The sequence below is a fragment of the Neophocaena asiaeorientalis genome, unplaced genomic scaffold, assembly GCF_003031525.2.
Source record: "Neophocaena asiaeorientalis asiaeorientalis breed wild unplaced genomic scaffold, Neophocaena_asiaeorientalis_V1.1 scaffold476, whole genome shotgun sequence".
Taxonomy (NCBI): domain Eukaryota; kingdom Metazoa; phylum Chordata; class Mammalia; order Artiodactyla; family Phocoenidae; genus Neophocaena; species Neophocaena asiaeorientalis.
Window position 1 is genome coordinate 5,731,903 of NW_020172178.1, and position 15,354 is coordinate 5,747,256.

The window sequence follows — 15,354 nt, forward strand, 5'->3', positions numbered from 1 at the left end:
GGTGCACACCCTGAGGCAGAAGGCTGCCCTCCCCACTAAAGGCCAGCAGGGGGCGACCGCACACAAGTACAGCCCAGGAAGGCGCCTGGCCCTGGGCTCCTCTGGCCTCAGGTCCTGTCTGCGCCTGGGGCTCCCTGACCGCCCGCACTGTAAGGGGGCCGATTCTGAAGCAAAGGCCAGCAGTGGCCGGGATAGGCCGTGCAATCCAACCGCTTCCCGGGCCACCCCACCGAGCGGACGGCAGGTGCTAACGAGCGTAGCCGCAGCTTCCTGCGACTGAAGCCACCACCGAACGGCGGTCAGGACTGCGACCTTTAGAGCATTTCCCAAACCCAGCTCACCCCTGCAGGCCTGCCATGGTGGGAGGACCACAGCCTGGAAAGCCCGGTGATGCCTCCCCCCGACTTCCTAAGAGCCCACTCGGAGCAGAGCAGCCCACGGAGTGCCGATTGCAACCCTCTGCGCAGACGCTTTCTATGCTCCCACTTTACAGATGAGTAAGGAGAGGCTGCACGACTTGCCAAGGCCACAGAGCTAGTAAACGAGGGGGCCGAGCCTCCACCCCGGGTCTGTGGGACTCCAGCGCTGGAGCCAAAAGCGGGGAGGTGCTCCCAAGAGCACTGAACACAGGCGTCCATACACGTGCCCGTGCAGGGGTGTTCAGAGAAGCACGAGTCACAACAGGCAGAAAATGGAAACAAACCAATGCACAGCAACTGATGAACGACACAAGATGTGAGGTACCCACACAGCTGTTGCACATAAAACTCTGTCCAAATTTATGTGGACAATAAAATTTGACAATAAAAAGCAATGAAGGTCTGACACGTGCTACAATGTGGATGAATCTCAGAAACGCGGTGCAAGTGAAAGAAGCCAGCCACAAAGAATGGCATATTTTATGATTCCGGGTTATATGAAATATCCAGAAAAGGCAAATGTGGAGAGGCAGAAAGTAGATGAGTGGTTGCCAAGGGGCTGGGGGCGGGGGGTTGCAGGGAGGGATTGCTAAGGAGCACGGCGTTTCTTTCCAGGGTGATGAAAATGTTCTGCTGTGATGACTGCACAAATCTGTGAAGATCCTAAAATCCACCGAAATGGACACTTAAAAATAGTCAACTGACCAAAAAACAGTAGGGAAACCAGTGTCCCCGAGGGAGCTGTCAAAAGCCTCCTCCTCTCAGACCCTGATGGGTACAACCTCCTTTGCTCGCTCCGCTGACAGGCAGTGGGTGGGAGAAGTGGGGAGGGATGGGGTCGGGGAGGGTGGGGACATCCAGTTGGGCAGGGAGGAGGTTTCCCCACCCCACAGGGTCACCTGCTTCACCCCGGCATTCTCTGACATGTGGACATGCAGGTAGCCTCACAGAAGATGTGCCCACACCTAGCTGTGGAAGAGACGAGGCCCCCAGCAGCATCAGAGCACAGGGGGTCCCCCCACACAAACCTCCTCTCCCTGTGGACCCACGGGCCCTCCAGGGCCCAGCAAGGGCTCAGCGCCCTAGAAACACCCCAAGGGGCCTGACCTCTGAGCTTCCACCTCAGCTCTGGCCCCTCTACTGCCTCCTCAGCAGCCTTTGGGGCTGCCCCTCCCACAAGACACCATCACCCTCTCCGTCTGCTCCAGGAACCTGCCCGCGGCCCCGTGCTGCACGCTGGCCCCTGGCCTCCAAGCCCACCTTGGCCTGGTGCTGGCACGCACTAGCCATGCGACCCTGGCAAACCGTCCCATCCCACCCCACCCCACCCCGGTAGGCCTCAGCTTCCTTCCCTCCAAAGGGGGTGACAACCCATGGCATGCAGGCAGCCTGAAGAAGGCACAGGGAGCCCCTCCTAAGGCCTCCTCCAGGAAGCCTTCCGGAAGACTCATGCCCTCCGCTAGCAGTGTCGAGGCCTCAGGGGCTCAGCCTCGGGGAGTGAGCTCCCTCTGCTCCCATCTGCACGTCCTAGGAGCCAGCCAGGCTTGCACAGCACTTTACAGTTTGCAGCTCACCAAGAAGTCTTCAGTGCCCAGTCCCGTTAGCTGTTAGGATTCCCACAGTCAATCAGAATGAACGGAGGGCAGAGGGTATGGAGGGCTGGGGGAGCCACTCCTGTGGGGGCAATGCAAGGCTGGGCTTTGAGAGCCCTTCATCATGGAGCCTCATTCAGCCACGGGGCTCCTGGATAAATATTTGGATTATGTGTCATCAGCAGGCTTTGCAGCCTGCACAGCGTCAGCAGCTACATTCCTGGAGAAGGTGCGAGGGCCTCAGAAGAGAAACAGCAGAGCGCTCGGCCAGCAGCCAGCGGCAGCATCAGCCTGTTCCTGCCAGCGCAGAGGCCCAGGGAGGAACCCCGGGGCTGCCCTTGCCGGCCGGGATGGAAGGGAGACAGCCGGGCTGGGACCCTGGGGGAGAGAGTCCAGGCCCACCTTGCCAGTGACCTCAGGCCAGCTCGGTTTCTCATCTGTTCCGTGGGGACTTCTCACCAAGTCCCTGCCTTGCTGCAGGGCTTCTGTGTGTGGAGAGCGCCCAGCACAGCCCTGCATGTAGCAGATGCTCAATAAACATCTACAGAGCTCACACGAACGCGTGCTTCTTGGGAGGTAGTTTTTGCACATTCACAGATTTGTACAGTCATCCAACAGAACGTTTTCATCACCTCCTCCCGCCTCCTGCCAGCCCCTGGCAACCACTAACGTACTTTCTCCTTCTGTAGATCTGCGTATTCTGAATACAAGAATACATCCCTCGGTCACAGGGGGATGACGGGCACATTCACCCACAGGGAGCAGTCCTGAGCCGGGCATGCACATCCCAGGGAGCTGGCTGCACGCTGCCTTCCCTGTCCCACCCAGGGCAGGTCAGAGCCCAGGTGAGAAGCCAGGATCACCTTGGAGGCGCCCTGGTGATAACGGAAGCCCACGGTCATAAACTTGAGCTCCTCCCCCACCTCCGTTATAAAGTCTGGGGTAGTCGCCCTCACGTACACACAGGGCAGCCACTCCCTGCTGTGGCCAAGGAGTGACAGAGGCGGACGAGTTGCACAGACAGATGACGGCTGGGCCGCGTGGCCTCTGTCCCAGCCTGCACTGCCGGCAACGGTATCCCAAGTTGGGCCTCCACCTCTCACCACCACGCCGGGCCCTTACAAGGTTCTAAGGGTCGAGGGGGGAGGGTCAAGGGTTGGGAGCCCAGGCGCCGTCCAAGCCTTGCCCTGGAAGCAGCTCGGGCAGAAGCTGAGGATCCCAATCCCAGCTCAGCCGTGGACCATCCTCGTGCCCTGGGCAGGTCACCAGCCGGTCTGAGCCTCACCCCTCCACTTCCGGAGGTGGGCGGTCCACATGGGAACAGTGGGGCTCTTGGGAGAGGGACACTTACATTCTGCAGCGCATCCTGGTAGGAGGGCGGCAGGCTGGAGAGCTGGGACTCCGAGTGGTACGGGGAGAAGCCTTTCCGCAGCGTCCGGAACTCTCCAGAGCCTGCCTGCTGCGTGAGAGAGAAGGGGAGAGGGGTTAGACGTGAGGGGTGAGGGGCTGGGCTGAGGGGGCCGAGGATGCTCCCGTCAGGTCCTTGGGCCGCTGGACGAGACACCCCTGCCCGGTGCAGGCAGGGGTCCCTCCGTGGGTTCCCTCCGCTCTGTTCCTCACACCTGCCTGGAGGCCCGGCCTGTGCACCCTCCCTCCGCCCCCACCCCAATTTTATCTCACTGCCACTGTCACCAGTAGCCTTTGACATCCATCTCTCTGTTTAAGTGTCAGAGCCACGAGGCCAGGGGCTTCGTTTCACTCCCTGTTGTGTATTTTATAAACATTTGTTGAACGGCTGAATAAACAGGTGAGTGAATGGGAGCGTGGCTCGCCCCGCCCCGCCCCCCTCGTTCCTCTGCTCCAGCACCCTGCACTCGGTCCCCGAATGGCCTGGGGAACGGCCTCTGCAGCCCCTGGGGCCCACGTGCTCGGGGAAGTCCTCCCGCCTCCACGGGGCTGGGGCTGCCCGAGGTGTGAGCCTCCGCCGTCAGAAAGAAGCTCGTAGGTGTGAGCCCTGGGCCTCACCCTCTGTATCCACAGGTACCAGCGCAGCTGGGCTCATGACTAATGAGTGCCCATGACTAATGAGTGCCCGGGGCACGCTTAGAAGGAGGGGGGAAGCAGGAATGAATGAATTACTGAATGAATGAGTGAGTAAATGAATGAACGAGCACATATTTGGCCTGAGGTGGTTCCCCTCGGGGCAAAGCAGAGCCGCGCAGAAGCTGGGGCTGGACCCAGAGGGCGGGGGACCCAGGGGTCACGCTCAATCCAGCTGAAACAGAAAGCTGAGCAGGAACCTTGGCTTCTGGACCCTCCGCATCACTATAACCCTGGGGTGGTGCTTCTGACCCCAACACCCTCTTCTACTTCAAAGGAACTGCGGAAGCACTTCTGGGCAGATAAAATGCAGCGGCCATAAATCAGCAGCAGGCCGTGGAGTGGTCCAAACAAACCCCTGGAGGGGAAGAGGCCAGGGCTGGGGGGGCAAGATGGGGCGGCAGCCACTCCTGGGGGCCCCTCCTCCTCGCCAGCACTCCCCTGCTCTGCCCGGGGGCCCCCGCACACACCCATCTCCCCCCCCCGCCGCCGCTGGACCCAGGCCCCCATTTCTCACGGGGCCTCCAGCCTCATCAACTCCCTGGGTTCTGCCTTCCCGCCCCCATCAGACCCAGGTTGGACGCCCCAGGTCTCAAGGGCTTGGGCACACACAGCAGTGCCCTGTAAGTATCTGTAGGACAGGAGTGGAGGCTGCCCGGAGGAACGGGAGAAAGGCAGTCACTCCCCTCATTACCCCGCTCCCATCCCATCCCCACCCCAGGCTCCTGCCTGCCCGAGGAGAGTAGAGACCAGCCGCCTAGCTGAGAACTGTTCCCGTGGCCCAGGGAGTACCTGAGTGTGGCCAAGGTCACCAAGGGACACAGAGGGGAGAGAAGTGGGGTCCCCTGAGTTGCAGCAGGGCCTTACAGGGAGACCTCGGTCACAGTCCTCTATCTTAAAATGGGACTGTCACGCACCGACCAAGGCCTGTTTGGGTTAACCTGAGGCGTTAGAGCCCAAGGCACACTGACCCTCCCTGGCCCAGCCAGGGGTCTATCTGAGCCGAGCCTCTGCCACGGCGCCAACAAGAAAGAGACGCCGCCCCTCGCCCAGCACTCATTCACCCTCCCACGGGGATCCGCCCCCCCAGCTCCATTTATAGGCAAAAATCCCAAAACCAATTATTTTCCTGGCCAGATCTCTGCGACAGTTACAAAATCTTCTCCAGTGGAAAGCAACCCAACATGCTGAACGTCCACCCCTGGGGCCGCAGGCCACACACACGCTGGCATGGATTTGACCACAGGGCCAGGCATTGGAGCCACTGCTCTCCCCCGTCGGCCCCTGGGACCAGGACGGCGGGTGCTGCCCTGTCCTTACCCGCACCCCATCTAGATTCTGCTCTGGGCTGAGTCTCCCCTCCTCCACAGCGTCTCTGATCCCGGACCAAATGGGTTCAGAAGCAGCCCATGTGGTGCTACTGAAAACACAGGTCTGCGTGTCTCCTCCCTCCCGGCAGATAATTCCCTGGGGAGGAGGTGTGTGTGCAAGAGGGTGGGGAGTTTTTACTTAGCTGCATGCAATTCCTACCCCTGCCTTCGGCGATGTCCATAACTATTTGCGAGCCCACAGCACTTTATGAGCAAAAAGCCACAAAGCTGGCGGGGAGAATGCTGGGGCAACGCAGCTAATGACGCATTGACATGAAGAAACACGACTGCACTTAAACCCGAATTAAAACTCCTGCCATTTGCCTCTTGGTGCCCTGGAAGATGAAATCCCTAGGGTTTCACCACTGAGGTGGAGCGAAGCTGAAGTGGCCTTCTGGGGCGGCGGGGCGGGCAGGACACGGGGCGCACCACTGCTCCCCAGGAGAGGACTGCCCTGCCCCCCAGGCCCCCTAACGGGGTCCCTCGGGACACAGGGAAGCGGATCTGACACACAGAGTAGGAGCTGGAACAGAATTGCCCAGATCCTTAAAAGGGAAGGAAACGATCCAGCGCTGCAGCTACAGCAACAGCCGCTTCCACCCTGCCCTGTCCCCCAGCACAAGAGTTCTGGACCGGGAGGGAGAGACCCAGGAGGTTGCAGAGCCTCCCATCCCACTGTTAAGGGCACCCGGGGCCTCTGTCCAGGGCCATCACTGCAACACTATCCAGCTCAGAGCGGGTCGCGGCGGGTGGTGTGAACTCAGGCTACCCCAGCCTCTCCGGGCCTCTGTGGGGCTGCAAGGAGGCTCCCAGCAACAGAAGCACCTAGTCATTGCCTGCCCAGGGACTCCTGCTTGCAAAGCCGGGGGCTCCCTTGAGGCCACCTGCAGAGCCTCCTGGGGAGCACCGTCAAAGGAGGTGCTGAACAGAAACGTGCCAAGGGCAGAACTCAGAGAAAACAAGGCCAGGCGCCCACCTCCCCGCCCCTCCGCTCAGGGCTCCTCACTGGGGTGCTGCTTTCTGGGCTCGCTCAGAAGCAGCTACTCACCCTGCCTTCCTGGTCCCAAAGGGCTCTCAGTCCCTCGGGTGGGCCGCAGGCTACAACAGGACATGGTCCTACTGGGTGCACCCAGGCAGGGAGGCAGTGCCTGACAGGTGAAGCAGGGCCTGCCACTGTGGAGATGGAAGGTGAGCACCGACACCGGGGCGCCCGGACGTCCCCATCTGGCAATCTGCCCGCAGGTGACCGCTCAGATCCCCAGACGCAGGGCCCATGGGCCGATGTGTACGCAGTGACCAGGGGCAGGACCCCATCGGTGAGAGCCATCCCTCAGCCTGCCAGCCCTCGTGGTACAGGGAGGTGTCGGTGTCTCTATCATGGGGACAGGTGACAAGTGACACCAGCCCCACTTTCCGAAACCCTAACACAGGGCAGTAACGTCTACCTCCCAGGGGTGGCAAGGCTGTAGCGCTCGGAGAGGGTGGGAGCCCAGCACTGGGCGCTGGTGGGCTCTTCCTACCTCCAGGTATCCCTGGAGACCTCGCCCAAGGACCTGGGCCAGCTGGGAGCCGGCACTAACTCCTGTGGCCTCGGCAAGCCCTCACCCTACCAGGCACTGCAGGTTCTCCTGCAAAGTGCAGATCTCGACCTGCCCCATGACCTCACAAGCTGGGCAGATCCGGTGAGAGGTGGGTAAGCAGGGGCCTGGGTGCAGCATCACAAGAGGCCACTGTCTCATAACTCTTTTGCTTTTACTTTGTAAAGCTGGGCAGTAACGCCAGCTCAGAGAGAGGGCGGATCCCACGATGAATCTAAAGGCAGGACCAGGGCACCCTGGGTGGTGGTCAGCCCCCAGGAAGAGACGGGAGGGCGCTGCGGGGGGCACCCAGAGAAGACAGGGCATCACACAGCACTCCAAGCAGCCCCCACCCCACACAGCACTGCAAACAAGCCCTGCCGGGCAGCTCTACCTGAAGCCAGCTTCTCGGGCGGCCATAGGGGCGGGGCAGCTGGAAGGGAAGAGAGCAAGTGTCACCCAGCAATGCCAACCACGACCCTCACCTCTGCCCTCCCTCCCCTGGACACCCATTAGCCCAAAGCCGCCAGGACCTCGGCTGGGCTGCAGTAGGGAGGCCAAGGGCCGAGGTCGGGGTCCCCAAGGCGCCTCACAGGAGCCCCGTGTTTCTAGAAACTCCAGATTGCACAAGGACTGACAGCGCGCCTACCACACGCCAGGAACTGGGGCCTCAACCCCTTCACAGCCCTCCCCGAGGCTCACACCAGAACACAGCTGCCCTTCTGAGAGGCACCCCGAGATCCCAGCCAGCTGGGCGAGGCCAGGTATCTGCCCGTCCTCAGGGCGAAGGTGGCCTGCAAGGTCTCTCACGAGAACATACAGGTCCTACCAACCAGATTTACCTGCTTTTATCCCCCTTTAATTTTACGAGAACTCATTAGCAGGCCGTGAATCAAAGGGGCTGCGGCGTGGCCGGGGATCCAGCGGGTTCTTCCGGTTACTGCTCAGACGAGGCAGCGTGGCGTCCACGTGCGGTTAACGCGTGGCTGATGTCTCACCCGCAGCTGGCACTGCCCCCTACCCCCATGCGACTTCAGGTCCTAAACCATTTCTCAAACCCGGATGTGTGTACTGCCCAGAACCACGTAGCCTGTAACTGATGGGTACCGCGCTGACCGGGTCCCAACCGCAATGACCATCATCCCCTCACGGGTCCCCTGGCGGGACCATTACTTGCTCCGATAAAGTGAGTGAGGGGCGGGCCATGTAACCTCTGTGGAGGCAGGTGGGGGACTCTGGAGGGCACAGGTGTTGCAAAATCCAAATCCCATCGCAACTGAGTGGACCTGAGCAACTCGCCCACTTCCAGGTCTGTGTTTGCCTGCATGTCAATTGGGGTCCAGTAGGACACTCAGCTGCTGGATGGCCCACAGGTGAGGTCACAGTGGCTGACCCACGACCCTTATCGCCAGCCAGCCCCGGCCCTCAGTGCTTTCCGTGATTTGCCCTTTAATCCTGGGGCAGACACCGTTAGTGTCCCCATTTTACAGCTGGGAAACCTGAGGCACAGAGAGGTTAACCCACTGGCCCAATGCCACCCAGCTGGTAAGTGGCACTTTGGGGGTTGGAACCAGGCCCTCCGGCTCTGGGGTTGGCCTCTTACCATGCTGAGTACCTGGTGTCTGGCTCACAGTGGACACTGGTTAAGCCTCGGGCGTAAGGGACAGAGGTAGAATTCCTAGTCTCTCTTCCTGCCCACGCCGCTAGACTGACCATCTGCCTGGATGATGGAAAGAGGGCGTTTCCTCCCTGGCTGAGGAAGAGGCTGCACTGGTTCTAAGGTTCTGCTAATGAAGCAGATGAAGCCCTCCGGAGACCACATCACTCATGACAGAAGGGGCGGGGACATGACAGCCAACCCCGGAACACCAAAGAGGCGAAGCAGGGACGGCCCAGAGCCTGTCAACAAAGCAGCACGTCACAGAAGATGCCAGCGAGCAGAACTGCCACCACAGACATACCATGAGGCCAGCATCTCCGCAGGGCTTGGGCAAGGGGACCAACCAACCAAAACAGCCCTCCCTGGGGAGGCGGGAAACAGTACTGAGGTGTCAGCAATGGGCTCAGATAGTAGCAGACTGTTCCTCAGTCCCAAGGCCTGGATGGTTCAAAACGCAGACAAAAGGCAAGAAGGAGCAGTCCATCAGGGACCAAGCCCGGCTGAATGGGCGTGGGCTGCCAGACCTTGAAAAATCCCAGGCTCCCAAGACCAGGAAAAGGAGAGAAGGGCACGCACTGCCCGGGCGCCCCCAGGCTCCAGTCAGTGCTGTAGCAGGCATCACCATCATCCCTGTCTTATGGGTGAGGAAACCAGGCACCAGGACATAAGGTACCTTACCTAAAGCCACACAGCCAGTGAGTGGTGGAGCAGGGATTATCTGAATCCAGACTCCTCTGGGGCTCAAACCCACTTTCTTATACCGTCAGGCCAACAACACCATTGCTACCGGTTGAATTGTGTCCCAATCAAATTCATATGCTGACCTGTTGACCCCATGCTCCCCAGAACTGTGAGACAATACATTCAATACATTTCAGTTGCTTAAGCCCCTTCTCCACGCACCCCGCTCCGCCAAAGTGCATGGTTCTTTGTTACGGCAGCTCTAGCAAACTAATACAATCACCTGTCCCAGGAAATCCTCCTCCACCCAGGCCTCAGTTTCCCCATCCATGCTTGGTGTAAATCCCGGGGTCACTTCCAACCTGAGTGTACAGTGACCCTGTGTGGCATGGCAGGATGGGAAGAGCGGGCACAGGGGCCAGGCGGAGGGGGGCAGGCTGGGACTGGTCACAGCCACGGGCCTGGACCACTGCCTCCTCTCCCCCAGATGGCCGCCCGCTCCTGCCCAACCTGCTTCTTGCTCTTTTGTGAAGCTGGCTTCTGGGCACGTGCGGAGCCTTCACTGATCAGCCCAGCAGGGAAGTGAATGGAGGGAACGACAGAGCGTAGGCCCCCGCGTCAATCAGAGCCGCCTCCAGCCCAGCCCGGCTAGGCACAGAATCCACGGGAAAATCATATCACATACTGGGCTCCAGATGAATCACTGCAGAGGAAGCAGCTGTGTTGATGAAATCTTAAAGCCGACATGAGAAAGAAAATATGAACTGCAATACAGTAATTTAGCCTGTGAACACTGGCACATTTTTAATTAAAGCTGTTTTGGAGTTAAATAGAGGCCGTGGAGGGAGAGGGTGGGCAGTGGGGAACGGGAATCCACAGAGGCTCTCTGCCCTCCCACCCAAACCCCAAAGCCACGTCACCCGAAGATAGAAGAATAACATTGCTCTCCCCTGCTTTTCGCCAAAGGCAGATTTTCCACTTTGCACAGAGCTGGAGGTTTCTGTGCCATTTGATTTCACTGAAAAGATATAGGTGCCAGAATCATAAAATCTCACAAGCTAGAGCCCATGAGACCGTGGCCAGAATCCCACCCATGGCAGCAATCTCCTTCTTCAATATTCCCAAACACAGTCATCCATCACCCCCATCCATCCATCCATCCATCCATCCACACTTGATTACCTCCAAAGATGGTACACTCACTGCCTTATGAAGCCACTCTCCCTGGGTTAAGCAGACCTTCCTTATTCTGGGCAAGAACCAGCCTCCCCTCCCAGCCTGGGAGACCAGGCAGGTGCAGCCAGGGTTCCCCAAGATGCATCCATCAAGTCCAGCTGGGCATTGAGACACAGATGTGACCACTGAGACCCAGCAGCCCAGTCCTTGAGTACCTAACAGCCCAGCAGGGGTCAGGGCCAGGCTTCACAAGGAGGATCCCAATATCCCATCAGCAAGAGAGGCAGCCTATGGGGCTGAGAGAGCCCAGAGCAAGTGCCGGGCCACCTGGGGGTGGCTGGGGGAGGCTATTGGCAGGAGGCCAGGAGGAAGGAGGCTAAGAAAACCCCATCTTCCCTGGACCGGTACTCATCAAAATAAGACCAGTACTCTACTTGTGGGCCGAGCCCTGCCCACGGAGTTCTCCCCACCTCCACTGTCCTCCACAGCCCTCCCGTATACATGAGCCTGCTGGCCAGGACAAGGAGGCAGCACAAGAGTGCCCCCTGTGGGTAGGCCTCTGCCTGGACACACGGTACCCCGCCCCCCACCCCACCCCACCATGCACACAGCAGGTGATCAGTTACACATGGAGTGAGTGAGTGCCCATTTTACAGGTAAGCAAACAGGCCAGGGGAGAGGAAGTGGCTCAAGGGTCCTCATAAAGCTGATGCCACCTGAGCCACCCTAGGAACCCAGAGGCAGGCAAGGTGTCAACAGCTGCCAGGAAGCCCTGAGCAGGCCAGAAGCTGCCCTTCTCTCACTGCTTCTCACAGCTCCTGCACGGCTCAGAACAGCAACGCCCTCCTCCAGGGCACCCACCCACCCTCAAGGCCAAGCCCTGGTGGCAGCAGGTGGCAGGGGCAACAGGAGTCCCGCCCATGACCCTGGAGATGCCCTGCCCACACCCTGGCCCCTGGGTGCTTTTGCATACTGTAGCTTGAGGGTCAGCCCTCGGCTGAAGCAAGGGGATCAGGGCAGGTGGGTATGCAGTGCACTGGAGGGCCAAGGCCCCGGCACCACACGGCTGCCCCCTTCTCGGGATGCTGGGTATGGCCCTGACACCGCTCACTGGGAGACCCTGAGCAAGACCCCCACTCGCCAGCAGAGTCCTCGTGAGGAAGAGACGAGGATAGGACCCAGGTGCCCCACCCCCATGACACACACAAGCACCCACGGCTATCACCGGAGCAGCTCAGCCTCACAAGGCTTCATTTGGGGAGAAAGAAAAGTCTACTCAGGAAACAAGAAACTTGGAACACTGGCACACTGGATGGTCTCTGAGTTCCCAGCACTTCTCCTGTACCAGCCAGGAGCCGGGCCAAAGCATGTTCTTGTCCCTAAAGCCCAATCGGCCTGAAGCCAGCAAACCCGGGCCCAGGCGAGAGGTCGCGTCCCCATCTGATGGCTGTGTGTTTCTGGAGAGCCTGGCGTGGGTACAGGTCGGGGACAGAAGCCCACTGCTGCTGCCTCCAGGACAAGGACAATGTCCCCAGTCTGACCCCTGGGAGCAGGTCAGAGCAGGCTTGGTGGGGAGGGACCAGGCAGAGAAACCCCCTGCCCAGGTGGTGGCCGCACCCCTGATGCTCCAGACACAGGGCCCCGTCAACCTCCACCTCTGCACTTGTGGGCACGGGGCAAGTGGACACAGCTATGGGGGGCTCCCTTATGAGACCAGGGGGTTCCCAGAGGCAGGAGGAAGAGGAAGGACTGCCACTCTGCAGCCTGAGCATGTGCAGGTTTTGCACAAGTCCATGGTCAAGTCTACCATGTGGAACTGGGTGCATATTCACGGTGGGACAATGTGGCCTAGGAGAGCAGGGGCCACAGGGACACTTCTGTCCTTGTCCTTGGAAACAGGACCACAAGCCATGCCCTGGCTGGACCTCAGAACAGCATTGCAAATGGCATCCCAAATCTGGGGTCCAAGCTCTCAACCTGCTTCTCCCCAGAAACAGTGACACAAAGAACAGCTGGACTGGGGCAAACTCACAAGGCTGCTGACCCGCTGGTCGGAGGCTTCCACTGCCAGAGCGAGGTCCTGGCCTTCACCCTGCTGTACAGTGGCTGAAGTGAGTGACTTGCTTCCCTACTCGCTGGATGGGAACCAGCTCCAGAGCAAAGGCCCCCAAGTCCTGATGCTGCCCCCATCGCCCCTGCCTACAGCTCCTTCAGCCCGCCCCACACACCCTCCTTAGCAACCAGGACAAGCCCACATGGAGTGTTCAGGTCTAAGGAGCCCTAGCCCACCGCCAGGCGAGGCCCCAGCCCCTCGCTGCCCTTGCCAGCCCCGAGGAGCCAGCATATCTTGTAGCCAGGCCCTTCCAGCACCTTAACAAGTGACACATTTTGTTTGAAAACAAGCCTTGCAATTCAGTGCCTGGCTATGCGCCTGACACAGTGCGGTGGCCGTGGGATGTGACGGAGCAAAGACCCAAATGTGAACCACGTACGCTGCAGGGTCCTGCCGAGCTAGGGGGAATCTCCCGCAGCCCCTGCGAGGGCGAGAGGTGGGATGGCAGCTGTCGGGCTGCACTTGGGGCTGTGAGCATCCCAGCCGCCGCCCAGTGGGCAGAGAGGGTGTCTGAGCAGGGCAGTGGCGCCAAGCCCACTGGTCGCCTAGCAACGAGGCCAGGCAGCTGAGCCCTCCCTGGGGCTGGTTCCCAGAGAAACGCTCTGGGCATCCCGGCCGGCCACTTATGGGCCAGCAGATGTGGCAGGGGAGAGGGATATTGAGATGAAGTCAGGGATGAGTACAAGGGAGAAAGAGGCTGGAGGGTCAGCCGAGCCAGCTGGCCCCAGACACCCCGACCGACCGGGCTGATCACAGCCCCCCATCACCACCCTGCCAACAGCAGGAAAGGCCCCTCGTCTTGGCAGCCATGCCCCCTCCACGCTCCAGCCGCACTCGCCAAGGGCACAGACGCCTACCCCCCACCTCCCATCCTGCACCACCTCCTCCCCGCACTGACCCCATCACCCATCTCTAACCCGCTGTCCCTGTGCTGGGGACAGGCCTCACTTGTCTGTGGACTCAGGCCAGGCAGGAGGGAGGAGGGCAGACCCCAGCCCAGAGAGAAACTGGCACGGCAGGGGCAGGGAAGTTTCCATGGGGGTCTGAGCGGGGACGGGCCAGCCCGCCTCTTGGGCCTTGATGCGCCCATCCAAAGGGCAAAGCAGTCCATTTCTTCAGCACTTGTGTGTGTGTTCTGCACCATCTCTGGGACGGGCCCAGCACCAGCCCCCAAGGAGCTCACAGACCACGGTGGGGGGACAGACAGGGAAAGGCTGTGATGGAGGGAAGGCAGGTGGCCGTCCTCGGCCAGGTGTCCCAGGAGGTGACTCCGGGCAGGAGTCGGGGGCAGGTTAGGGGTGGGAAGGGGGAAGGGAACCCCAGGCGCGCTGGGGCGAGAGTGGTGGGTGGGCAGCAGGGCCTGCACTGGCCCTCAGGGTGGGGTTGGCCCACAGCCAGCCTACCTGTGCCAGGAGCTTGTCACCCTCCAGCAGCTTCACCTTGGTCTCCAGCTGCCTGATGTAGGTGGACGAGGGATCTGTAACGACACGAAGGGGGCATGTCACCCGTCGGCAAACTGTATCCAACAGGAGGGCCCACCCTCCCCTGGGCCCCCTCCGGTGGGCCTCTGAGCCCAGGTTTCCCTGACCTGCAGAAAGGGGGTGATGGGTTCCCTCACCAGCTCGTCCTGAGCTGATTCCTTCAACTTCCACAATGCTTCAGGTCCAAAAAGAGTTCTCACAAATGCTCCCCTGATGGGACCCTCACCCAGGGGCAGCCCACCCCAAGGCCCAGGGTCCAGGGAGGCCCTCCCCTGCTCAGGGGGGAAACTGAGGCCCCAAGCATGCCAAGTCAGCATCTGGGCTTCCTCCGCTCCATCCTGTCTGACGCACAGAACTTCTACAAGCGATTTGTTCGGGGGGCTGCATAACGCAGATAACCCACCACCCCTCCTGCAGTCGGGCCAGTGAGATACCTCCAACCACACGCCCCCAGCTCCTGAACGCGGACAGGGTGAAATCCACCTTCCCTCACCACGCTGACCCCGCTGCACAGTCACGTCAGAAGTGGGAGAGGGACGCCCCCCGGTGGCGCGGCGGTTGAGAGTCCGCCTGCCAATGCAGGGGACACGGGTTCGAGCCCTGGTCCGGGAAGATCCCACATGCCGCGGAGCAACTAAACCCGTGTGCCACAACTACTGAGCCTGCGCTCTAGAGCTCGCGAGCCACAACTACTGAGCCTGAGTGCCACAACTGCTGAAGCCCGCGCACCTAGAGCCCGTGCTCCGCAACAAGAGAAGCCTCTGCTCGCCACAACTAGAGAAAGCCCACGCACAGCAACGAAGACCCGACGCAGCCAAAATATAAGCCAACTAATTAATTAATTAATTTTTAAAAACCACCTGAAAACATCCTGTCTCTATTAAAAAAAAAAAAAAGAACCGGGAGAAATTCCGCCACCCCGGCTACCCACAGCCCTGGTCCTACCTCCCCACTGGGCTGGAAATCAGCTCAGAGGAGAAAACTAATGACTAACTCACTCCAGGCCAGGACAAGGGAGCCTGCCTGGGTGGAGGCCAAGGGTGACATGGGGCAGAGAGGGCGAGGGGAGGGAGGCAGAACACGGGACAGGGAAGGTTAACACAGGGTAGGGTAGGCAAGGGGACCGAAGAATCACAGCAGGTGCCCGTGCCGAGGGAAGAAAGGTGGGTCTGAGCACCTCTGTGA

The 15,354-nt window shown here is 60.2% G+C and overlaps 1 protein-coding gene across 1 annotated transcript in view; it reads right to left on the reverse strand.

The window, feature by feature from the left end:
• CCDC85C (coiled-coil domain containing 85C) overlaps window positions 1-15,354 on the reverse strand; it is an 83,975-nt gene that overhangs the window by 6,438 nt on the left and 62,183 nt on the right. The window contains exons 3-4 of the mRNA XM_024757968.1: window positions 14,092-14,165; window positions 3,363-3,470 (exon numbers count right to left, since the gene is read on the reverse strand). Of these exons, the coding sequence (XP_024613736.1) occupies window positions 3,363-3,470; window positions 14,092-14,165 (182 nt within the window). The remainder of the gene's footprint in view (window positions 1-3,362; window positions 3,471-14,091; window positions 14,166-15,354) is intronic.